The sequence below is a fragment of the Pongo abelii genome, chromosome 11 (assembly GCF_028885655.2).
Source record: "Pongo abelii isolate AG06213 chromosome 11, NHGRI_mPonAbe1-v2.0_pri, whole genome shotgun sequence".
In the NCBI taxonomy this organism is placed as follows: Eukaryota; Metazoa; Chordata; class Mammalia; order Primates; family Hominidae; genus Pongo; species Pongo abelii.
In genome coordinates, this window is record NC_071996.2 from 144,844,969 (window position 1) to 144,868,684 (window position 23,716).

Below are 23,716 nucleotides of genomic sequence, written 5' to 3' on the forward strand. Positions count from 1 at the left end.
AAAAAACTCCACAAGCACAACTGTAAGACAAGATTTTGATGGGTTTGTTTACATAAAATTTTACATAGAACAAAAATAATTAATAATAATACCTGAATAATGGCAACAGTAGATTAAGAGAAGGTGTTTGCAGCCTTAAAATTGGCAAGGCTTACCATTTAGAACTCCCACACATCAAATAAAGGAGACAGGAATCCTGACAGAAACGCAGGCCAAGGGCCAGAGTGGGCAACTCAGACACCAGGGGCCGGTGGCCTGTGTGGAGCTGCGGCTCACAGGAAGCTGGGGTGCTGGCCGCACCTGCAGACAGGAAGGTTAGAAAGCGGGCAGTGCAGGCATCCAAGAGTCTGTCCCCTGCGACCCAGCCACTGTCCTTCCAGCAGGGCTCCCACGTGGCTGGGGCGCAGTACCAGGGTCCTCATGGAGGGAGCCCTGCACACGCCTCCAGCCTCAGAAGGAGCGCTGAACTTCAGTGTGGGCTCTTCACCACCACTTCCACCTCCACTATCTACACCCCTAAGTATGTCTGTACATGTTACAAAAACTGGTATAAAAAGTTACAGCCAGCCAGGCGCGGTGGCTCACACCTGTAATCCCAGCACTTTGGGAGGCTGAGGCGGGCGGATCACGAGGTCAGGAGATCGAGACCATCCTGGCTAACACAGTGAAACCCCGTCTCTACTAAAAATATAAAAAAGTAGCCGGTCGTGGTGGCGGGTGCCTGTAGTCCCAGCTACTCCGGAGGCTGAGGCAGGAGAATGGCGTGAACCCGGGAGGCAGAGCTTGCAGTGAGCCAAGATGGCGCCACTGCACTCCAGCCTGGGCGACAGAGCGAGACTCCGTCTCAAAAAAAAAATGTCACAGCCAAAGAAAGATGGTGCAGCAGATTCTGGGCCTGGGCTCTTCTGGGCCTGGGCTCTTCCCAAGGCCTGGAACCTGGCGAGCCCCCTGTGCTGGTTGTTGCGGCTTTTCTCCCTCCCTCCCTTCCTTCCTTTCCCTCAAAAGTAACACAACTTGACAAACCACCCACCCAAACAGAGTTGTATGAAGTAAAAATGGAAAGACACTCCTCAGGGCCGAACCCCCTTTAGGTGTTGTGCGTGCATTGTCGCTCAAAGGGCTCCCACTGGGGTATGGTCACCTCCAGCAGCCAGCCCTGAAGCTCTTGAGTAGACAGCCCTGAGGCCACCAGAGCCACTTTGTCACCAAGAGCAGAGAGCCGGGACTTCCTGGAAGGTGGCATGTCTTCCTGGGAGGGTCCTTCGCCAGTGACTGAGCAGAATAAGAGCCTACAGTTGCATCCAGGTGAGGAAACGCTGAGTCTTGCCTCCCCTGCAGAGTGCCCATGGCAGGCTGAGGCCACCCTCCACAGGTCTTGGGGAGATGGTACCCCACTCATCCTCCCTCCCCTCCTGCCTCCCGACTCCTTTCCTGGTTTCTGGAGCACTTCCCCAGTCCAGCTCTCGTCCAGGGATCCACCTCAGGCACCTGCAGGCCGAGCTTGGCCACAGCAGAGACCTCTCATGCAGATGCCCTGAGGCCCAGGGCCCCAAGGTCCTGCCACCCAGGCTCTGCTGGTCCTGACAGGGAACCTGGCCTGCAGGGCCTTCCCGCTGTTCCGAGGCACAACACAGGTCCAAGAACAGCGCCCCTTAGGAGGTGCCAAGCACAGAAGGGCATAGGTATAAGGGAAAGCTGCCGCCAGGATGAGGGTCCGCCTGGAGGGATTTCAACAGGCAGAAGGGGGCACCTGGAACAGCAAGCTGAGCTTGGGGCTCCCCAGTGGAGTTGTGCGTGGAGGGCGGGGAGCACGGGTGGTAGGTTCTCAGACACTGCCAGGCACCAAGAAGGAGAGGGGGAGGGGGAGGGAGAGGGGAAGAAGAGGAGCGGGGAGAAAGGATAGGAGGAGAAGGAGGAGGAGAGGGAGAAGTTGGGGGGAGGGGGAGAAACAGGAGGAGGGGGAGTGGGGAGAAAGGATAGGAGAAGGAGGAGGAGTTGGGGGGAGAAACGATAGGAGGAGGGGGAGTGGGGAGAAAGGATAGGAGGAGGAGGAGGAGTTGGGGGGAGAAACGATAGGAGGAGGGGGAGTGGGGAGAAAGGATAGGAGGAGGAGGAGGGGGGAGAAACGATAGGAGGAGGGGGAGTGGGGAGAAAGGATAGGAGGAGGAGGAGGAGTTGGGGGGAGAAACGATAGGAGGAGGGGGAGTGGGGAGAAAGGATAGGAGGAGGAGGAGGAGTTGGGGGGAGAAACGATAGGAGGAGGGGGAGTGGGGAGAAAGGATAGGAGGAGGAGGAGGAGTTGGGGGGAGAAACGATAGGAGGAGGGGGAGTGGGGAGAAAGGATAGGAGGAGGAGGAGGAGTTGGGGGGAGAAACGATAGGAGGAGGGGGAGGGGAAGAAAGGATAGGAGGAGGAGGAGGAGTTGGGGGGAGAAACGATAGGAGGAGGGGGAGTGGGGAGAAAGGATAGGAGAAGGAGGAGGAGTTGGGGGGAGAAACGATAGGAGGAGGGGGAGGGGAAGAAAGGATAGGAGGAGGAGGAGTTGGGAGAAACGATAGGAGGAGGGGGAGGGGAAGAAAGGATAGGAGGAGGGGGAAGGGAAGAAAGGATAGGAGAAGGAGGAGGAGTTGGGGGAGAAACGATAGGAGGAGGGGGAGTGGGGAGAAAGGATAGGAGGAGAAGGAGGAGGAGCGGGAGAAGTGAGGGGGAGGAGGAGAAACGATAGGAGGAGGGGGAGTGGGGAGAAAGGAGGGGAAGGAGGAGTTGGGAGAAATGATAGGAGGAGAGGGAGGGGGGAGAACGGATAGGAGGAGGAGGAGAGGGAGGAGTGGGGGGAGAAACAATAGGAGAAGGAGGAGGGGGAAGGTGGGGAGAAAGGAGGAGGGGGGAGAAAGGAGGAGGGGGAGGAGGGCTAGGAGGAGAAAGAGGAGGGCTAGGAGGAGAATGAGGAGGAGAAGGGCGGAAAGGATGGGAGGAAGGCTAGGACCCCTCCTGTCCTTTTGCAGATGGAGCCCTGAGCATGGGATGTGCCTGAGGTCACCCCTCAGGCATTAGCAGAGCCAGCAGTGTGACCTGGGTCTCCCAATCTCCCCAGCCCCCGGGTGAAACCCTGGCCCACCACTCAGCACATGCTACGTAACCTCAAGGAGCCCCAGTTTCCCCCCACATAAACAGAGCTTACTAGGCCTGCCTGGCAAGGCTTCCAGCAGAGGTGGCATCTGTGGCTGTTCCTGCGGAATCCCACCTCCTCGAGACCCTCCAAGGCAGCAGCTATGACAGCTGATGCCAGCCCTGAAATCTCTAAGCAAATAAGGTTCCCAGGAGGACGGCAGCATTTGCACGCGGGTGTGTGGAAGCCCAGCCAAGTGGGCTGCCTCTGTTTGCAGCTCTGAGCCCCACACCCCCTATTTAAACAAAGATAGATCCTGCTCCAGGAGCCGGGAAGCCTTGCCCTGGCCAGCTGTGCTGGGCACCTCCCCTGCCTGCTTCCTGGCCCACTTGAGGGCATGCGAATGGCTGCCACTGCCTGGGCGGGGCTCCGAGGGCCACCCCTCCCCACCCACTGTCCCGCAGTGAGGCCGGGACTCTACCGCCGAGACCAGGCTCACGCTGAGAGGTGGGCCATGACCTCCGAGACCTCTTCTGGAAGCCACTGTGCCAGGTGGGGACCCAGCCTAGACGTGTGGGCCACAGGGAGAAGGTGGAGCGTTGGACTCTAGGGAGGCAGGGCGGCACCTCAGCCCACCAGGACTTTCACACACCCTGGCCTGTGGGGAGGCAGTGCCAGGGCCCGCCCTGGTCCCCAAAGCCCCTTGGGGCACGAGGAGGGACACATGCTCAGTGCGGCTCTGGACAGGGCACACCCAGCTGGGGTTGGCTTCCTGCCTGCCCAGGGACTCCCCCATGGAGCAGGTCCCTTCGCTGGGGTGGGGGCATGCCCCATTCTTTCTGCAGAGAGCTCTGAGGAGGGGCCCGCCTGCCCACCGCAGCAGGATGGGGGCATGAGGGGCTGCTGGGTGGCCGAAACTCCTCAGAGACTTTCCTCCAGGAACACCCCACAGTCCACAGTGAGGCTCCCAGCCTGGGGCCGGGGCAGAGTCCTAACACTGAAACCTCGCTCGGGCTTCAGGGTTAGGCAGGCGCAGGCAGCCTGGGCTCAGTCTCTGTCTCTCTGGGCCTCCGCTAATGTGAAGCGAAGGGTAGAACTAGAAGGCTGCCCCTCCGACCTCCTGCGGCGCCTCCGTGATGACACCCTCCGGTCATCATCGCAGCTCCAAATGCCAGCCCCAGCTCGAACCTTCTTCCAGGGCCACAGATGTCGTGCTCTTGGCCCCGTTTTGCCAGCCCGAGACTAGGAGCCACGGCACCCGTCCTCCACAGAGAGAGACCCCCAGGGCAAACGTGTAGGAGGAAGCTGGGACCCCTAAGAGTAGTGAGGCCGGGCTCCATCAGGCCCGCCTTGCTGGGGAGCTCAGGGCCTATGGGTCCTGGCACTGGGTCCTCAGGCCATGAGCGAAGGCAGGCGACTTGAGGGGTTGCCTGTCCCTGGCTCACATGGCTCTGCCCTACAGATAAGAGAGGGAGAGGTGTCTGTACTCCAGGCCCACCTTTCTGGGCCTTCTCAGGCTCCACTGAGTACCCAGGCAGAGTGGATGGCATTCAGGGCTGGAGAACACGGGCACTCACTGGATGGACAGACAGACAGACACCTGCTGTGCCAGGCCTGCCAGACGCTCCCTCCCCGGCACTGGTTTCTTCCTGGAGCTAGTGGCTGGCTAGGGGGTTCTCCATGTGCTCATGGCCAGGAGAGTCTGCCGGGCCAGCACGGCCCCATTCTACTCCGAGTCGAGTCTGTAAAGGGAGCTCACTGCAGGCAGTGTGGTGGCTCCAGGAACGGGTCTCATGCGTCCCCTCTCTGACCCCCGTCCCCACCCGGCCTTGGTGGGTGCAGGAGCAGGATGCTGCGGCGGCGGGCCCAGGAAGAGGACAGCACCGTCCTGATCGATGTGAGCCCCCCTGAGGCAGAGAAGAGGGGCCCTTACGGGAGCACAGCCCACGCCTCGGAGGTAACAGCGCCCAGGAGACCGTGGTGCGACTTGAGAGGTCCTCCCCTGCCTGGGTCTATGCCCCCACCCTGGGCCCAGAGCCTCTGGGGGTGGATGGGCATCACCGTGTTTCCCCTGCATCCCCGGCAACCCCCAAGCCCTCGCCACCCCGTCCTCAACACACACAGTCAGACCACCACCCGCCCTCGCCACCCCGTCCTTAACACACACAGTCAGACCACCGCCTGCCTGGCCCGGCCTGGCTGCGGAGAACCAAGCAGAATCCACTGATGTTCAGACAGGAACCCCAGGAGGGTAAGGGGGGTCTGGCCAGGCAAAGGCAAGACCAGGACGGGGCCCTCCCTGTGGTGCCAGTCCAGTCAGTGCAGGGCCACAGCAGCACCCAGGGCCATCTGTAGGGCTCCACCTTATCACTAGGAGGCCATGGATGCACTGTGAGCCTGCGGGTGGACACGGACCCTTCCTGCCACCCCAAGCACAGCCGAGATGAGCCTCCAGGGAGGGCGCAGGGCCTCTCACCCCGAGCATCCAGACACTCTCGGTCGCCATGGCCAACTCTGTCCTCAAGGCCACTTTGGGAGCAGTCTGGCTCCCCTCTGCCCCTGGAGGCCAGCAGGGCAGGCACCCCGGTCCTGGCCATGCGTCCCGCCAACCTGACCTTTGCCATGGGCCTGGCCCAAGGAGGAGGGGAGCCAGCTGGAGGCCCAGGGCTGGTGGTGCCCTCTGGCCCTGCCTGCCGCTCCCCGAGCCCACACATCCTGTGCCCACACACAGCAGAGGGGCTTCCCCCGCCCTGACCTCCACCCGCAGAACATTCTTCTGTGGTCCTGAGTGTTCTGGGGCAGGGCGGGGATGGGCTGGAGGCGGGGACGGCTGCAGGTGGGGCGGGGTGGGTATAGTCATCACGGGCAGATGCTGATATGCTTCTCCATCCTCCGTGACTTCCAGCCAGGTGGACAGCAAGCGGCCGCCTGCAGAGCTGGGAGCCCTGCCAAGCCCCGGATCGGTGAGCCCCTCCCAGCATCTGTACCACGCCCATGTTGGTCCTGAGGGTGGGGACACCACGGGGGTGCACCCAAGGGCAGCAGGCTGGGGTGGCCTCCTCAATAGCCACCCTGGGGCCAGTTGCTTGGGGATGGGGCACTGGGGTAAGGGCCTCAGGGTGAGCAAACCACGGCGGGAAAAACAGCAGGAAAGGGGGCTCCCTACTGATGGCGTGTGGGGCCAGGAGGGCTCTGGAGAGCGGACAGGGCAGCCCCCTCCCTTCTGCTCCAGTCCCCTCCACCATCCTCCAGCTGTTCAGCCACAACTCAGGTCATTTCTGACTCTTATCTCTTGCACTCCACCCCTTTTGTACCTTCAAAATCTCTTTGATCCACCCCCAACCCGCTGCCTCTGTGTGCCCGGAGCTACCACCGACTCCCAGGGGATTGCACCAGCACCAGCCGGGCTCCCAGCACCCACCCGCCCACACTGCTGTCCCCTCAGCACCAGAGAGACCCTAAACTCCTCCCACTAGGATGGCTACTACTTTAAAAAAAATCACAAATGTTGATGAGGATGAGCAGAAACTGGCTCACTTGTGCGTTGCTGGAGGGAGTGTAAAATGGTGCAGCTGCTAAGGAAAACAGCAGTTCCTCAGAGAATTCAGCACAGAGTTCCCATAAGAGCCAGCATATCCTCCCCGGGTGAGCGCCCACGAGCACGGGATGTGGGCCCCGGGGAGATATCTGTACACCCGCAATGTCATTCACTGTAGCTGGAAGGCGTGCATTCTTCTGCTGGGACTGTCATAAGAAGTACCACAGCCTGGGCCAGGCACAGTGGCTCACGCCTGTAATCCCAGCACTTTGGGAGGCCGAGGCGGGTGGATCACCTGAGGTCGGGAGTTCGAGACCAGCCTGATCAACATGGAGAAACCCTGTCTCTACTAAAAATACAAAATTAGCCAGGCATGGTGGCGCATGCCTGTAATCCCAGCTACTCAGGAGGCTGAGGCAGGAGAATCGCTTGAACCCAAAAGGCAGAGGTCACGGTGAACCGAGGTCACGCCATTGCACTCCAGCCTGGGCAACAAGAGTGAAACTCTGTCTCCAAGAAAAAAAAAAGTACCATGACCTGCGGGGCTTAGATGGCAGAACTTTCTTTTCTCACAGTCTTGGGGCTGAAGTCCGAGGTGAGGGTGAGGCACGGCTGGTGGCTTAGAGGCCTCTCTTTTGGCTTTTGCAGACGCGCCTTCTCCCTGTGTCCTCACACCCCCGGGGTCTCGTCCTCCTATAAGGACACGAGTTGTCATGTATTGGGGCCCACCCTAATAGCCATCACGTGTCTTTAATGACCTAATCTCCAAATACAGTTTCATTCTGAGGACTGTGGGGTGGGGCTTTGATATACAAATTTTGGAGAAACTTAGTTCAGCCCATATCAAGGTGGAAGACATCCACGTATCCGCCTACAGAAGACTAGATAAGCAAAATGCGGTATTTACATCCAATGGATTTATTCAGCCTTAAAAAGGCAGGAAATTCTGACACAGGCTGCAACGGGGATGAGCCTTGTGGACAGTATGCTACGTGAAATCAGCCAGTCACAAAAGGACAAATGTGATTCCACTTATATGAGGTCCCCAGGGAGTCAAATTCATAGAGAGAGAAGGTAGACTGGTGGGTGCCAGGGGCTGTGGGGGTGGGGGGAGTTAGTGCTTAATGGGCGTAGGGATTCAGTGGAGATGGATGGTGGTCACGGCTGCACAAGAATGTCAGTGTCCTTAGTACCAATGACCTGCACACTTAAATGTGGTTAAGATGGTTTTTTGTTTGTTTGGTTGGTTTTTTGGTTTTTGTGTTTTTTTTTGAGATGGAGTCTCACTGTCACCCAGGCTGGAGTGCAGTGGCACAATCTCGGCTCACTGCAACCTCTGCCTCCCTTCACGCCATTCTCCTGCCTCAGCCTCCCAAGTAGCTGGGACTACAGGTGCGCACCACCACGCCCGGTTAATTTTTGTGTTTTTAGTAGAGACGGGGTTTCGCCATGTTGGTCAGGCAGGTCTTGAACTCCTGACCTCAGGTGATCCGCCCGCCTCGGCCTCCAAAAGTGCTGGGATTATAAGTGTGAGCCGCCACGCCCAGCCTAAGATGGTTTTTTAAAACGGAGACAGCCCTTATTTTCTCAGAATCCTCCACACGCCCCCTCTGTGTGTGTGAGGCTTAAGGCATCCTCGCAGCTGCCTGCGCAGCCACAGCCCCACCCCTCCCTCCCAGCCCCACCGGGCCCTCAGACCACATCTCCTGCTACCAGAAGCTCCCCACCCTTCATTCCAAGACTGGCACCTCCCGAGATACAATCGTTTTAAACTTTCATATAAAGGTAGAATATATTCTATTCTCTGAGAAAATCATGCCTTTTATCAATATTAATTGTGCCTAGAAAATTGTCTATCCATAATCATGCTTTGTGTCATAAAATCCATTTGGCCTGGTATTGTTAAAGTTTTGTCAGTTTTGTGTGTTCTGTTTTGTGTCAAAGGGATTAATGTATGCCTGATGTATTATTTCCCATATTTAGAAAGTGAGTCTTTCAATCCTCGAATATGGTATTTTCTCCATTTATTTAGGTCTACTTTAATTTCTCTTTTTTTCTTTCTTTTTTTTTTTTTTTTTTTTTGAGGCAGAGTTTCGCTCTTGTTGCACAGCGGGAATGCAATGGCACGATCTTGGCTCACTGCAACCTCCACCTCCCAGGTTCAAGTGATCTCTGGCCTCAGCCTCCCGAGTAGCTGGGATTACAGGCATGTGCCACCACGCCTGGCTAATTTTGTATTTTTAGTAGAGACAGGGTTTCAACATGTTGGCCAGGCTGGTCTCGAACTCCTGATTTCAAGTGATCTGCCTGCCTCTGCCTCCCAAAGTGCTGGGATTACAGGCGTGAGCCACCGCACCTGGCCTTTAATTTTTTTTTTTTTTTTTGCTGCTTTCATGAGATCTTGAGAATCTTTTAGTAGATGTATTCCAAATAGCATTACTTGGAAAATTTCACTGCCTATGTGTCATAGGTATATAGAAATTATTTATTTCCTTTTTTTTTTTTTTTTTTTTTGAGATGGAGTCTCACTCTGTTGCCCTGTTGCCCAGGCTGGAGTGCAGTGGCGTGATCTCAGCTCACTGCAAGCTCCGTCTCCTGGGTTCACGCCATTCTCCTGCCTCAGCCTCCCAAGTAGCTGGGACTACAGGTGCCGGCCACCACGCCCAGCTAATTTTGTTTCTGTATTTTTAGTAGATATGGGGTTTCACCGTGTTAGCCAGGATGGTCTCGATCTCCTGACCTCGTGCTCCACCTGTCTCAGCCTCCCAAATTGCTGGGATTACAGGCGTGAGCCACCAAACCCAGCCACAATAAGATATTTTAAAAGAGGGAGACAGAATGCCCACATTCACATAACTTTTACTGCAGTATTTTGTTATAATTATTCTGTTTTATTATTAGTTATAGTTCATCTCTTACTTTACCTAATTCATAAATTAACCTTCACCATAGGAATGTATATCATAGGTATGTACATATTATAGGTATGTATAGGGAAAGACAGTATATACAGGTCTGTTACTCCGCACAGTTTCAGGCATCCACTGGGGTCCCCTGCAGTTAAGGGCCCTCCGTTGTCCTTACTCCTCGGGTGTGGCCTGCGAGTCTCTGCTGGATGACCAGGGTGTTCCAGCTGGAGCTCAGATTCCCCAGCACTGTGTATCCTCTGGAATCTTTGTCAGCCATTGGCCTCCAGCAGCTGCCTCTGTGTGTGAATAGCTTGGTGCTCCAAGGGCCTGGGGGACTTTCTCACAGACCCGGTGGCTCCGTCTTCTTCCCAAGCTCCAGCCCCCTTAGCAGCCCCTAATTCGGACACCCATTCGCTTCACCCACCAACACCTCTGCTTGGGCTCTATTGCCCTCCCCGTGGTTTGGGAAATGCCCCAGAAAGGAGTGAAGTGAAGGGAAGGCTCAACTCGCACGCTCCTCTTCTCTGGAGGGCCTGAGCCCAGCATCCATTGCTGTCTCATGCCAGAAAATCAGGGGCTTCGGAAACTTTCTCCAGCTTTGATGATTCTCTATGGCAGAAAGGGAAGTCTGAGAGAGACTTGCACCTGAAACTTTCTCCAGCTTTGATGATTCTCTATGGCAGAAAGGGAAGTCTGACAGAGACTTGCACCTGAAGTCCTTAAAGACCCCTTTAGGAGTTTGGGACTTACCCTGCAGGGATGAGCACTGTAGCAGGGATCTCAGAGGGCCATACCCAGCCCCTCTCCGTTCCCCACCCAGGCCAATGCAGGTCTGTCCTGGGACCTGAAAGTGCTCTTGGAGTCCTCCTAGCCCTGGCTGGGACCAGAGAGGGGATCGGGAAGGAACCGGCCCTGAGTGTCCAAGTGCCTGGCTCCCCATTGCGTCCCGGCTGGGATGCTGGCATCCCTTCCCTGGGCCGGCCACTGCCACTTAGCCAGGCTCCTGCCTCTGTCCCTGTTGACTCCCAGCAGACTTCGTCCTCGTTTGGGAGGAGGACCTGAAGCTAGACCGGCAGCAGGACAGTGCCGCCCGGGACAGAACAGACACGCACAGGACCTGGAGGGAGACTTTTCTGGATAATCTTCGTGCGGCTGGGCTGTGTGTAGACCAGGTACGTGGAGGCAGTCATGGGCAGGGCCCTAGGCCCTGCATCCACTCAGTGACCCATGACCTCACCACATGAGGCCTGAGGGCACGGGGTCCAGAGTCCCAGAGCAGATCAGGCCCCAAAGTCCTGCTGGACCCCCCAGCCACCGTGAGCTCCTCCCTGTGGCTAGGGAGCTGCTGTCCAGAGGCGGGGGTAAACATTGATCCCTCCTGGCATACTCAGCTCTCTCATGGAAGCCGGAGCCCTCAGGGTCACCTGAAAACTCTGACACTACCTTTGCCATTCACCTGTCCCACCTCCACCATTAAAGCTTTTGTGTCATTTGTGTTCATGACTCTCAGTGTGCTTAACAGCTTAAAAAGTCCTTTCGCATGTTTGCTTTCGGTGATAATGGTAGGTACCACTTAGAATCATTTAAGCAACAGGTCCGGGGAGCGTGAGAAACAGGAACTAGGCGTGAGGATGCTGGGTGTGCGGGCACAGGCGGGCACAGGCGGGGCTTGGGGCAGCTGGGGATTGGGGTGCAGAGCCCAGCTCTCACCGTGCTGTGTCCCCCACTCATTGCCAGGTCTGTCCACGCGGCTCCTTCCTTCTCCGCCCTCCTCTGACCACCTTCCTCTGTCCCCAGGAGCAGGCTGTGCTGTCACCTGTCCTCTCCCTCTCCACAGAGTAATCGATCCTGAGTTTTATGTCCATCACACTCAGGGTTTCTTTACCATTTTAGCGCCAATTTTACATCATCAAGCAATACAGCCTGGCTTTGTCTGTTTGAGACTGGCAGAGCTGAATCACGTGCGGGGTCATTCCTGTGGTGAGGCCCGCCCACGTGGCCGGTGACTGCTGCCCTGGGGCCCGCCCTTGCCTTGCCACAGGCAGCTCTCGTGTGAATGCCAGTCTTTGCTTATGGATGCCGTGAGAATGGGCATTTGACTTGTTCCCAGTCTGGGACGATTATGAAAATCAGCTACTGTAAATTCGTGTGTGTGTGTGTGTGTGTGTGTGTGTGTGTGTGTGTGTGTCCCTGTGCCTGTGTGCAGGAACTTCTGGGAGTAGGGGTGCCGGGCCGAGGCACGTGCATATGGCCACACCACTCCACATGTGGTGGCCCCATTTCCACCATCAGCAGTGGCCTGACGCCCCTTGCTCTGTATCTTCTCAACACTTGATACTGCAGACTTTTAACGCTTTACCAACCAGTTGGGATATAGTGGTGGCGCACCGTGGTTTGTGTGCTTGTTTGTTTGTTTGTTTTTGAGAGAGAGTCTCGCTGTGTTGCCCAGGCTGGAGTGCAATGGCGAGATCTCGGCTCACTGCAACCTCCACCTCCCAGGTTCAAGAGATTCTTTTGCCTCAGCTTCTCAAGTACCTGAGATTACAGGCACCCGCCACCACGCCCAGCTAATTTTTGTATTTTTAGTAGAGACGGGGTTTCACCGTATTGCCCAGGCTGGTCTCGAACTCCTGACCTCAGGTGATCCACCCGCCTCGGCCTCCCAAAGTGCTGGGATTACAGGCATGAGCCACCGCCCCTGGCCTCAACCAGGTTTTAATTTGCATTTTCCCTGCTTCTTAAAGAAGTTGAGACTTTTTTTTTAACTTTTACTTTAGGTTGAGGGGCACATGTGCAGGTTTGTTATATTGGTAAACTCATATCACGGGGGTTTGTTGTACAGATGATTTTGTCACCCAGATACTAAGCTTAGTACACAATAGTTATTTTTTCTGCTTCTCTCCCTCCTCCCTCAAGTAAGCCCCAGTGTCTGTTGTTCCCTTTGTGTCCATGACTTCTCATTGTCTAGCTCCCGCTTATAAGTGAGAATATACAGTATTTGGTTTTCTGTTCCTGTGTTAGTTTGCTAAGGATGATGGCCTCCAGCTCCATCCACATTCCTGCAAAGGACATGATCTTGTTCTTTTTTATGGCTGCATCATATTCCATGGTGCATATGTACCACATTTTCTTTATCCAGTCCACCACTGATGGGCACTGAGGCTGACTCCATGTCTTTGCTATTGTGAATAGTGCTGCAGGTTGAGCATTTTCACATTTATGGTCCATTTATGTTTCCAATACTGTGAATTGCCTTTTTGTGTCTTTTGCCCTTTTTTCTATTGGGTCACTTGCCTTTCTCTTTTTTTTTTCTTGAGACAGGATCTTTTTTTTTTTGAGACAGAGCCTTGCTCTGTCTCCCAGGCTGGAGTGCAGTGGCGCGATCTCAGCTCACTGCAACCTCTGCCTTCCGGGTTCAAGCAATTCTCCTGCCTCAGCCACCTGAGTACCTGGGACTCCAGGCATCTGCCACCATGCCTGGCTAATTTTTGTATTTTTAGTAGAGATGGAGTTTCATCATGTTGGCCAGGCTGGTCTCGAACGCCTGACCTTGTGATCCACCCACCTCAGCCTCCCAAAGTGCTGGGATTACAGGCGTGAGCCACCGCGCCAGGCCTGAGACAGGGTCTTGTTCTGTTGCCCTGGCTGGAGTGCAGTGGTGCAGTCATGGCTCTCTGCAGCCTCAATCTCCTGAGGCTCAAGCCATCTTCCCAGCTCAGCCTCCTGAGTAGCTGGGACTACAGGCCCACACCACCATGCCCGGCTAATTTTTTGTAGAGATGAGGTCTCACTTTGTTGCCCTGGCTGATCTGGAACTCCTGGGCTCAAGCAATCTGCCTGCCTTAGCCTCCCAAGTCACCTGCCCTTTTTTTTTTTTTTTTTTTTTAGACAGGGTCTGACTCTGTCACCCAGGCTGGAGTGTGGTGGTGCGATCTTGGCTCACTACAACTTCTGTCAAGTGATTCTTCTGCCTCAGTCTCCTGAATAGCTGGGATTACAGGTGTGTACCACCACACCCAGCTAATTTTTGTATTTTTAGTAGAGATGGGGTTACCCTATGTTGGCCAGGCTGGTCATGAAGTCCTGACCTCAAGGGATCTGCCTGTCTCAGCCTCCCAAAGTGCTGGGATCACGCCCGGCCTCACCTGCCTTTTTCTTATTAAGGCTTAGGAGCTTGTTGTCTGTTCTGGCCACTTAGCCATTGCTGGTGTGGTGTGTGACAGACATCCTTCCCCAGTCCTGGCTGGCTCTCCTGGTCATGATGGTGTCCTGGTTGATTTTAACCTGCTGTGGACTGAGTTAGTCCTGCGTCCGACTCCCCTCCACCTTCCGTGCCTTTCTTCCCTCACCCGCCTTCTCATTCCCACGTTGCCTACTCCTTGTCCAGAACACACAGGGAGCAGCCCCTACTTGCCACATCACCCCACCCCAGGGTGCCCCTCCCCCACCGCTCTCCCTGGCTTCCTTCCAGGCCTTCTCAGGTGTTGGCACATGGAGCCCACAGAGCTAACAGCCCCCCACTCCTGAGTTTGGATCTGCTTCAGTGTCTGGGAGGTGGAGGTGAAAAACACCTGCTTTTATTATGGACAGAGCTGATTGGGTGGTGTGGTCCCATGAGTTTTCAAGGTCATCATCCAGACTCGAGCAGGTTTGCCCTTTAGTTGAGGGCAGGGGGGACTACTGCAGGGGATGCTGGTGGCCCCAGCACGTTGCCCAAAGTGTGCCTGGTCTTCGGTCTGCAGGACAGTTCTCAGCTCTCAGCGCACATCACAGCCAGCTGGGGGCCAGGGTCTGCCCTTGACTCTGTTCCACTTCACCCAAGGTGGGGCCGGGGCTTTGGCACTTAGGGAACCCCAGATGGCTGTGAGTGCTGAGGGCCGCTGGACTAAAGGGGGTGGTGCTGAAAAGCAGTTTCACACTCAGAGGAGGCATTTGTGCACTGGACTGAATCAGATCCCTGTCTCAACCCACCCCGGGCTCCAGGAGTGCCCGTCACATGTTGGCACACATGTGCACATGTGAACATAGTAGTGCTCACCTATATGAACACACACATACACACGGAAACATGTCTGTGCACAACATGCATGTACACCTGGTGACTGATCAAAGGTGAGGCAACCGTTCGATGTTGAAAACCAAAAGCTGGAGGCACTGCCCCTCAAGCCGGGAGGCGGGCGTGTGTCAGCATAGTCTGGCCAGCAGGGCAAGGCTCTCCCTAGCCTTAGGGGAGGCTGCAGGTGATGCCAGCCCCAATAGCGTGCTGTCTGCAGCAAATCTGTTGCTGGGGCCGACTCCCAAACGGGGTTGTCGAGGCCCGGTTGGCTTTCAGAGGTGTATCCATGGGAGCAGGTGTCATGTATCAAATAGGAGATTCAAAGTCAGCTGTTACCACAGCTACAGAAATGCCAGTCTTTTCCTAAGAGTGCGAATGGACACACACATGTGCATACGTGCACATGTGTCCCCACACATGCACCCTCAGGCTCTCACGGAGCCCTGGGTGCCTACAGCAGGACGTCCAGAACGGGAACACCACAGTGCACTACGCCCTCCTCAGTGCCTCCTGGGCTGTGCTCTGCTACTACGCCGAAGACCTGCGCCTGAAGCTGCCCTTACAGGTACGTGGGAGGCATGGGGACAGGGTGGGCCTGGAGGTCCCAGTCCCCACACACTGCGTTCAGCTGCCGATGCCGACAGCCTCAGGAGGGCTCCCTGCTCGGAGGCCTCAGGGGCTCCTCCTACCCACCCCGACACCAGGCCCCAAGAAACCTCATTGGGCAAACAGGGCAGGTGGTGGCATCCCCCACGGTGGGCTCCCAGGAGGTGGGGTCGGGTGAACAGTGTGTGTGCGCTGAGCTGACCCCTCCAGGCCCAGACCCCCGCCAGGCCACCTGCTGGGGGCCCTGCCTGTGGACATGGGGTGGAGAAGGCTGGCTCCGGGTGACCTCAGGAAGATGGGCCTGGACGTGGGTCCGCCACCCACCGCACTGGCTGGCCTGACCCTCACTGCATGCGGGTGGCAGAGACATGCTACTCACTGGTTCCCACCCCTTTTCCACTTGAGGGGCTCTGGGCTACAAATTGACAAGCTGAGCAGCCTCAGAGCCTGAGGCCCTGAGAGGGGAAGGGGCTCGCCTGGGCCCTCGCAGGGTCTACCACGCCCCTTCCCTCTGCTGGAGCCCCTTCGCCCATTGCCCAATTTGCAAGCTTGCACAACCTCCACTCCCACCTGGGGTGTTTACCCTCCTCCCGGGAGTGGGAGGAGCCACTGACGTTTCCTTCCAGGAGTTACCCAACCAGGCCTCCAACTGGTCGGCCGGCCTGCTGGCGTGGTTGGGCATCCCCAACGTCCTCCTGGAGGTTGTGCCAGACGTGCCCCCCGAGTACTACTCCTGCCGGTTCAGAGTGAACAAGCTGCCACGGTAAGGCAGGGGCCCTGCCAGCCGGAGGAAAGAACAGGAGTGAATGGGAGTCGGTCAATGAGTGAGCGGAACTTGGTGCTTCCCCAGGACTCTCCTCACCTGGAGTTTTCCGCAGGGAATCTGAGGCCAGGTGGGCACGCTTATCGCGTGTCTGCATTTCCAAATGCCGCTGCATCAGCCGGGCTAGGGCGGTTGTGCTGCAGGACAGATACCCCCCCAAGGCCCAGTGGCTGGACACGCAAGGTCTAGTTCCTGCTCAGGCACACGTGTGGTGGGGTGGCGTGGTACCTGCTCACCACGGTCTCTCAGGGCCCGGGCGATGGAGGCTCTGTCTCATCACAGCGTCCCCAACTGTTGAGGTAGAATACAGGGACATGTTTGGCCCATGCTGGCTCCCTCCTGGAAACGACACGTGTGTCGTCCACACACATTACTACTGGACAAAGCCAGTTGCGCTGTGGCACCAGGCCTACAGACTGGGGGAGTCCAGAAGTGGCAGGGACCACTGTCGGGGAACCAGTGCTGAAGGCGGCCTTTCTGCCACACGGGATGCCTCCTTTTGGGGCTGGTGGGACATTCAACCTCACTCCGTGTTGCCCCACCCATGGCTCCCCAAGATTCTGGTTTCCCAGGGAGGGCCCCTACCCAGTCACTGTCTGCACTGCCCACAAGCACCCTTGGCCCCATGCCGGAGCTTCAGGGCAGCACACGGGATGGGGCTCCCTGGCCAGCCTGGCCTTCTCTGCACCGCCCTGCCCTGTGCCCAACCACAGTTTGCTTCCCCCCACCCTGTGTGTGGTGAGGGGTTCTGGGTATCTGGGGGCCTGCTGTGGCCTCCTGTTCCTGGGGATGCAAAAAGGCAAAATCGGGAGCCACTGACCTGCCGGGGAGCCAGCTGCTTCTCCTGGGGCGAGGGCTGTGTCCGCAGGCCTGTGCTCCTGCGTGTGCGCCAGCACCTGGGCCCCAAACCTTCTGCACCGTTCACATGCCCACAGCTTCCTCCAAACCTTCTGCACTGTTCACATGCCCACAGCTTCCTCGGGAGTGACAACCAGGACACCTTCTTCACAAGCACCAAGAGGCACCAAATTGTGAGTGGGGGTTCCCTGCCGCGGGCCCCAAACCCTGACCTGGCTCTGAGGATCCTGCCAGCCCCCAGCCTCCTTGGATGCAGAAAGGCCCGCTTGAGATCAGAGGGCCGAGGCCTGGAGCCTGGAGGCTTTGGAAACTTTAGGGGCTGACCTCACCTCTTTACACAGGGCAGGCCACGGCCTGGGATTGGGGAGGGGTGGGGAGGGGCCCAGTTCCCCTCCGGGACCCCAGGGCTCAAAATAGATATTGGATTTATGGACATGTGGGACAGCTGAGACTAGCCCCAGGCAGGATGGGTCCTGCTGGCTGGGAGCAGACTTGCCCTGCAGCGTGGTCGGAGGATGGGTGGCACCAGGTGGGGCAGGCCCAAGGCACCTCGGCAGGAGGCCTGTTCCTGAGGCCTGCGGGCAGGGAAGGGCCAGGCCAGGCCTACCCAAGAGGGGCCCTGCTGACCACCACGGGGCACACAGTCACGTGGGCTGCCCAGGTAGGGGGCAGGGCACACCCTGGACACAGCTGACTCCCAGGCTGCAGTGTTCACTGTCACCCAGGGTGCGGGTCCAGAGCGGGCTGTGCATGGCCAGGCGGGGGCCCAGCTTCAGGTGCAGACTCAACCCCCACATGCCGTGTGGCTCTGGTCAAGGACTCTCAGCCTGCAGAGTGAGAGAATGAGCGCTACCCTGGCGCAGGGGCGTCCTGCATGTGAGGTGGTGACACAAAGTCCCAAGCCTTTCCATCAGATCGCTATTGTCACCAGAAGGCTGAGGGAGGCCGTCCGTGGCCTTGGCCTGGAGACTGGCTAGGACTTCCTTGCTCTGCTATCACGTGGCAAGTGACCTGCGCCACCCTCCACATCCCCTGCAGCTGTTTGAGATCCTGGCCAAGACCCCGTACGGCCACGAGAAGAAAAACCTGCTTGGGATCCACCAGCTGCTGGCAGAGGGTGCCCTCAGTGCCGCCTTCCCCCTGCACGACGTGAGCTCGGGGGCTGGGGGCTCCAGCCTGGGTATGGGGGATGAGTCCCCTTGGGTCCTGTTGGCCCCCAGGGAGGCGGATGTGGAGCAGGCATAGTCAGCCGGCATGGACACCCAGGAGTCAGAACACTAAACGCACACACATGCGGCGATGTGACCAGGCCATCCCGTGGCCTGTCCGGGGCCTCAGGTCTGGCTCTGTGGGGACTGTAGCCCACACTGCGGTGCCTAACACTGAACAGGCCGGTCCCTGGGCTCTAGATGCTATGGCTCCGTCTCTCTGGGTAGCTTCTCTTGCTGGGAAAGACAGTGAGGTCTCTTATCCCCCTCCAGAAGCTGGGTATACTGAGGCAATGCCAAAGCGGGCACTGACCAGGGCAGCTGTCGCTACACCTGTTCCTGTCAGCCTTACCATCATCCCTGAGAAAACAGCCACTGTGGGGAGCAGGAGGCCATTTATCCCCCCACCCGCCCAAGCCTTCCCCCCTTGGCCAAGCAGGGGAGGGGCCTTGCAGGCAGCCAGGGCATCCAGGGCCTGGTCAGGCCTGAGCCCACTGCTGCGTGGCCAGGGGTCCAGTCCTGCCCCAACACCGTCATGAGGGTTAAATGAAAAAGTGGGTGTGGAAATGCTAGGTGTCCCACCTTGCTGGGGCAGCTCCTCCCACCAGCCAGGGCCCAGGACGCACAGCACAGGACACCAGCCTGGGGACTCTCCAACCCAGAGAAGGTGCTGGGCCCTGGACCACGGCCACCCAGGGTGGCCTCTCCAGGCCCTTCCCCGCCCTGAACCCTCGCAGCCCAGGAGTCAGAGGGGCCTCACCACACATGTCCCCTCCTCAGAGAGGTCCTCCCGGACCACCCCGTACCCACCCCTCCACATTACTATATTTTTTCTTCATGGAGCAATCCCAAACTCCCAGGCCTGTCTGCCCATGTCCCACACGGAAGCCCCCGCACCTACAACAGTGCCCAGTGGGGTCAGCTGGGGGAGCCTCCCACCCACAGGCCGCTCGCCCCCAGGGCCCCTTCAAGACGCCCCCAGAGGGCCCGCAAGCTCCACACCTCAACCAGCGCCAAGTCCTTTTCCAGCACTGGGCACGCTGGGGCAAATGGAACAAGTACCAGCCCCTGGACCACGTGCGCAGATACTTCGGGGAGAAGGTAGCCTTCTACTTCGCCTGGCTCGGTGAGTCTTCCCTGCTGCCCCCCAGACCACCTGGGCTCCCCCAGCTTGGTCTCAGGTTGTAACAATTTGCCAGTCCATGCCCCTGGAGGGCAGCATGCGTGGGGGCTTGGACGGTGGGCGCAGCTCTTGGCTTGACCGGGCTGCCCTCCTGGCTCCCCCCAAGCCCAGTCACTCTAACTGGGCACCATAATAATGCTGGGCCCTGGCCTCCTAATGCTCCAGTAACAGTGCTGAGAGCCCCTTCTGCTGGTGGGGGTCTCTCTTGACTCCCTCCCTGACTGTCACTGGCCCATGAGGCCCTGGGGCCACCCTAGGAACTTCCATCCTAGGGAAGTCACCCTTGTCTGGGTCCAGGCCAAGCCTCTCATCTCCTCCAAGCAGGCCAGCACTTTCCAGATGCCCATCTGCCCCAGGCAACCCCAGAGCTGTTCCTCCTGGGTCCTGGCTGCCCTCACCTCACTCAGCTCTTGGCACCCTCCCTTCCCCATCCTGGGTCAGCCCCAACCCCTTCATTCTGTGTCCCAGAACGTCCAAAGCCCTTTCTCGTCCCCACACACAGCCCCACAGTGGACCCAGACAATGGAGCCAGCCAGGGCAGTGGGCGGGGCCGGCAGGCATGGAAGGGCAGCCGGAGCACAGCATTGGGGCAGAGGCACAGCTCCTGTGTGCCAGGACTCACCCGGCCATCTCAGGGCCTGGAGCAGCAACCCTGGGACAGCATGGCCAGGCTGGGGGCCTCTGGGGGCAAGCAGGGCCAGGGCTGCATCTGGGCTCCGGGCAGACTTGCATTTCACAGCGGTCACTCTGGCCAGCAGAGAGTCAGGCAGGAGACAAGACACCAGGCCTGGACTGAGTCAGGCAGGAGACAGGACACCAGGCCCGGGACTGGACTAGCCCTATGGGAGGCAGTGGGGGTACATGCTGAGGGCCTGGGGTAACTGAGGGATTGCGGCTGTGGTCAGATGAGGCAGGGGCCAGGGTGGGGGTTGGGTGGTGGGGAGGGAGGCACCTGGAATGACTCGTGGTTTCCCTGGGCCTGGAACACGGGTGGGCCCACACCTCTATGGTGAGCAGGACATAGAAGGACTTCTCTGTCCATCCCGGGCAGGTTGGTTGGAGTGAGCTGGCTGAGGAGAAGGCATCCAGAGGCGGAGAGCCTGGTGGGCTGGAGCCCCAGCAGCACTGGTGTCGGGGTCAATGTGGTAGGGGTGTCCAGAGTCTAGGGCAGAGGCCCAGGAGGGTGGGGCCGCGCCAGAGCTGCCAGGGAGAGCTGTGCACCTCTTGGCCTCCTCACATAGGGCCCCAGCCCCCAAGCTGAGCTGAGGGTGATCCCTAGGGGACAAGTATGGCTGTGCAGACCCCCACCTGGGGCTCCCAAGCCTGGGTTCCTGATGGTGGACTCCTGCCATCCTCTCTACAGGGTTTTACACAGGCTGGCTCCTGCCAGCAGCGCTGGTGGGCACACTCGTGTTCCTGGTGGGCTGCTTCCTGGTGTTCTCAGACATACCCACGTGAGTGTTCCCTCTCTGCAACTCTGGAGCCTGGTGCTGGGCTTCCAGATGGGTGTGGGGCGGGGGGACCCCTAGATGCTAGGCCCTGTGCAGACAGCTGGCACTTGAGGTGATTGAGGTGTGAGGTGAGCACATGCCTGTCTTCAGGAGTGTCACAGAGGGCCTTGTGGACATGGCTGAAAGGCTGGCAGGTGGACCAGAGTGCTCCCAGGCTGACAGGTGCACAGGAGTGCTCCCAGGCTGACAGGTGGGCTGGAGTGCTCCCAGGCTGACAGGTGGATGGGAGTGCTCCCAGGCTGACAGGTGGACCAGAATGCCCTCAGGCTGACAGGTGGACAGGAGTGCCCCCGGGCTGACAGGTGGTCAGAAGTTTCCCCGGTCTGACAGGTGGACAAGAATGCTCGCAGGCTGACACAGGTGGACAGGAGTGCTCCCAGGCTGACAGGTGGACAGGAGTGCTCCCTGGCTGACAGGTGGTCAGGAGTCTCCCAGGCTGACAGGTGGACAGGAGTGCTCCCTGGCTGACAGGTGGTCAGGAGTGCTTCCAGGCTGACAGGTGGACAGGAGTGCTCCTGGACTGACAGGTGGACAGGAGTGCTCCCAGGCTGACACAGATGGATAGGAGTGCTCCCAGGCTGACAGGTGGACAGGAGTGCTCCCTGGCTGACAGGTGGTCAGGAGTGCTCCCAAACTGACATGTGGTCAGGAGTCTCCCAGGCTGACAGGTGGACAGGAGTGCTCCCAGGCTGACAGGTGGACAGGAGTGCTCCCAGGCTGACAGGTGGACAGGAGTGCTCCCTGGCTGGCAGGTGGTCAGGAATGCTCCCAGGCTGACAGGTGGACAGGAGTGCTCCCAAACTGACATGTGGTCAGGAGTCTCCCAGGCTGACAGGTGGACAGGAGTGCTCCTGGGCTGACAGGTGGACAGGAGTGCTCCCGGGCTGACAGGTGGACAGGAGTGCCCCCGGGCTGACAGGTGGTCAGAAGTCTCCCCGGGCTGACAGGTGGACAAGAGTGCTCACAGGCTGACAGGTGGACAGGAGTGCTCCCAAACTGACAGGTGGTCAGGAGTTCCCAGGCTGACAGGTGGATGGGAGTGCTCCCAGGCTGACAGGTGGACGGGAGTGCTCCTGGGCTGACAGGTGGACAGGAGTGCCCTCAGACTGACAGGTGGACAGGAGTGCCCCCGGGCTGACAGGTGGTCAGAAGTCTCCCCAGGCTGACAGGTGGACAAGAGTGTTCGCAGGCTGACACAGGTGGACAGGAGTGCTCCCTGGCTGACAGGTGGTCAGGAGTGCTCCCTGGCTGACAGGTGGACAGGAGTGCTCCCGGACTGACAGGTGGACAGGAGTGCTCCCAGGCTGACACAGATGGATAGGAGTGCTCCCGGGCTGACAGGTGGACAGGAGTGCTCCCAGGCTGACACAGATGGATAGGAGTGCTCCCAGGCTGACAGGTGGACAGGAGTGCTCCCTGGCTGACAGGTGGTCAGGAGTGCTCCCGGGCTGACAGGTGGACAAGAGTGCTCGCAGGCTGACACAGGTGGACAGGAGTGCTCCCAGGCTGACAGGTGGACAGGAGTGCTCCCAAACTGACAGGTGGTCAGGAGTCTCCCAGGCTGACAGGTGGACAGGAGTGCTCCCAGGCTGACACAGATGGACAGGAGTGCTCCCAGGCTGACAGGTGGACAGCAGTGCTCCCAAACTGACAGGTGGTCAGGAGCGCTCCCAGGCTGACAGGTAGTCAGGAGCATTCCCAGGCTGACAGGTAGTCAGGAGCGCTCCCAGGCTGACAGGTGGACAGGAGTGCTCCCGGGCTGACAGGTGGACAGGAGTGCTCCCGGGCTGACAGATGGACAGGAGTGCTCCCAAACTGACATGTGGTCAGGAGTCTCCCAGGCTGACAGGTGGACAGGAGTGGTCCCAGGCTGACAGGTGGACAGGAGTGCTCCCAAACTGACATGTGGTCAGGAGTCTCCCAGGCTGACAGGTGGACAGGAGTGCTCCCAGGCTGACACAGATGGACAGGAGTGCTCCTAGGCTGACAGGTGGACAGTAGTGCTCCCGGGCTGACAGGTAGATAGGACTGCTCTCAGGCTGAAACAGGTAGATAGGAGTGCTCTCAGGCTGACACAGGTGGATAAGAGTGCTCCAAAGCTGACACAGGTGGACAGGAGTGCTCCAAGGCTGATATAGGTGGACAGGAGTGTTCCAAGGCTGACAGATGGGCAGGTGTGCTCCCATGCTAATTTTATTGGCACTAACTCTGTTTATTATAATAATGTAAAATTTCTTATAATATTAATAAATGACTGGGCTTGTGTTTTAGTTTATCATGGAACTGAAATTCAGAAACTTAACTCAGACATTGTCATGGTATATATTTTAAAACAACTATTTTTTTAAGAAATGCTGGGCCTGGCAAAGGCAGTGGTGGGGGGAGAGAGAGAAGACAAGGGAGGCACCTGGCTGGGAGGAGCAAGCAGCCCCCCTCCCCCATTAGCTCCCACCCCTCTGCTCCATGCCTTGCAGGCAGGAACTGTGTGGCAGCAAGGACGGCTTTGAGATGTGCCCACTTTGCCTCAACTGCCCTTTCTGGCTGCTCTCCAGCGCCTGTGCCTTGGCCCAGGTATGAAAAGAGGTGGGTGGGGTAAGGGATTTGGGAGTCGGGGATGAGGAGGGCAGCTCCCCTTGTCCTGGTCCTGACTCTGCCTGCACCAGCCCCTGTCCTGCTTGTCACCACGTAAAGGCAGAACGCTCCGTGAGCTCCTTAACCTTTGTTCTCTCGCCTGGAACTGGGGTTACACCCGGCACACACCTCCCAGCACTTGGCAGAGTGGCCCATGTAGGTGCTTCCCACTTGAGGACACCCCACGCCAGGACTCTAGCTCTGGCACTCTGGGGGCACCTGGCCCTTAGCTCCAAGTCGGACAAACCCTGGAGACCCCAGGGCACAGGCAGAACCAAAGGTTT

The 23,716-nt window shown here is 58.2% G+C and overlaps 1 protein-coding gene across 1 annotated transcript; it reads left to right on the plus strand.

The window, feature by feature from the left end:
- Positions 1–2,915: 2,915 nt before the first annotated feature.
- Positions 2,916–11,060, plus strand: ANO7 (anoctamin 7). The gene is made up of 4 exons (XM_024243847.3): positions 2,916–3,661; positions 4,952–5,066; positions 6,015–6,072; positions 10,589–11,060. The coding sequence occupies exons 1-4, from the start codon at positions 3,507–3,509 to the stop codon at positions 10,798–10,800; spliced, it is 540 nt and encodes a 179-aa protein (XP_024099615.1). The 5' UTR covers positions 2,916–3,506; the 3' UTR covers positions 10,801–11,060.
- Positions 11,061–23,716: the final 12,656 nt, after the last annotated feature.

Coding starts and splice junctions, on each gene's coding strand:
- ANO7 (XM_024243847.3), top strand. CDS start 3,507: ATGCGAATGGCTGCCACTGCCTGGGCGGGGCTCCGAGGGCCACCCCTC. Junction 5,067..6,014: donor GCACAGCCCACGCCTCGGAG/GTAACAGCGCCC, acceptor CGTGACTTCCAG/CCAGGTGGACAGCAAGCGGC. Junction 6,073..10,588: donor CCCTGCCAAGCCCCGGATCG/GTGAGCCCCTCC, acceptor GACTCCCAGCAG/ACTTCGTCCTCGTTTGGGAG.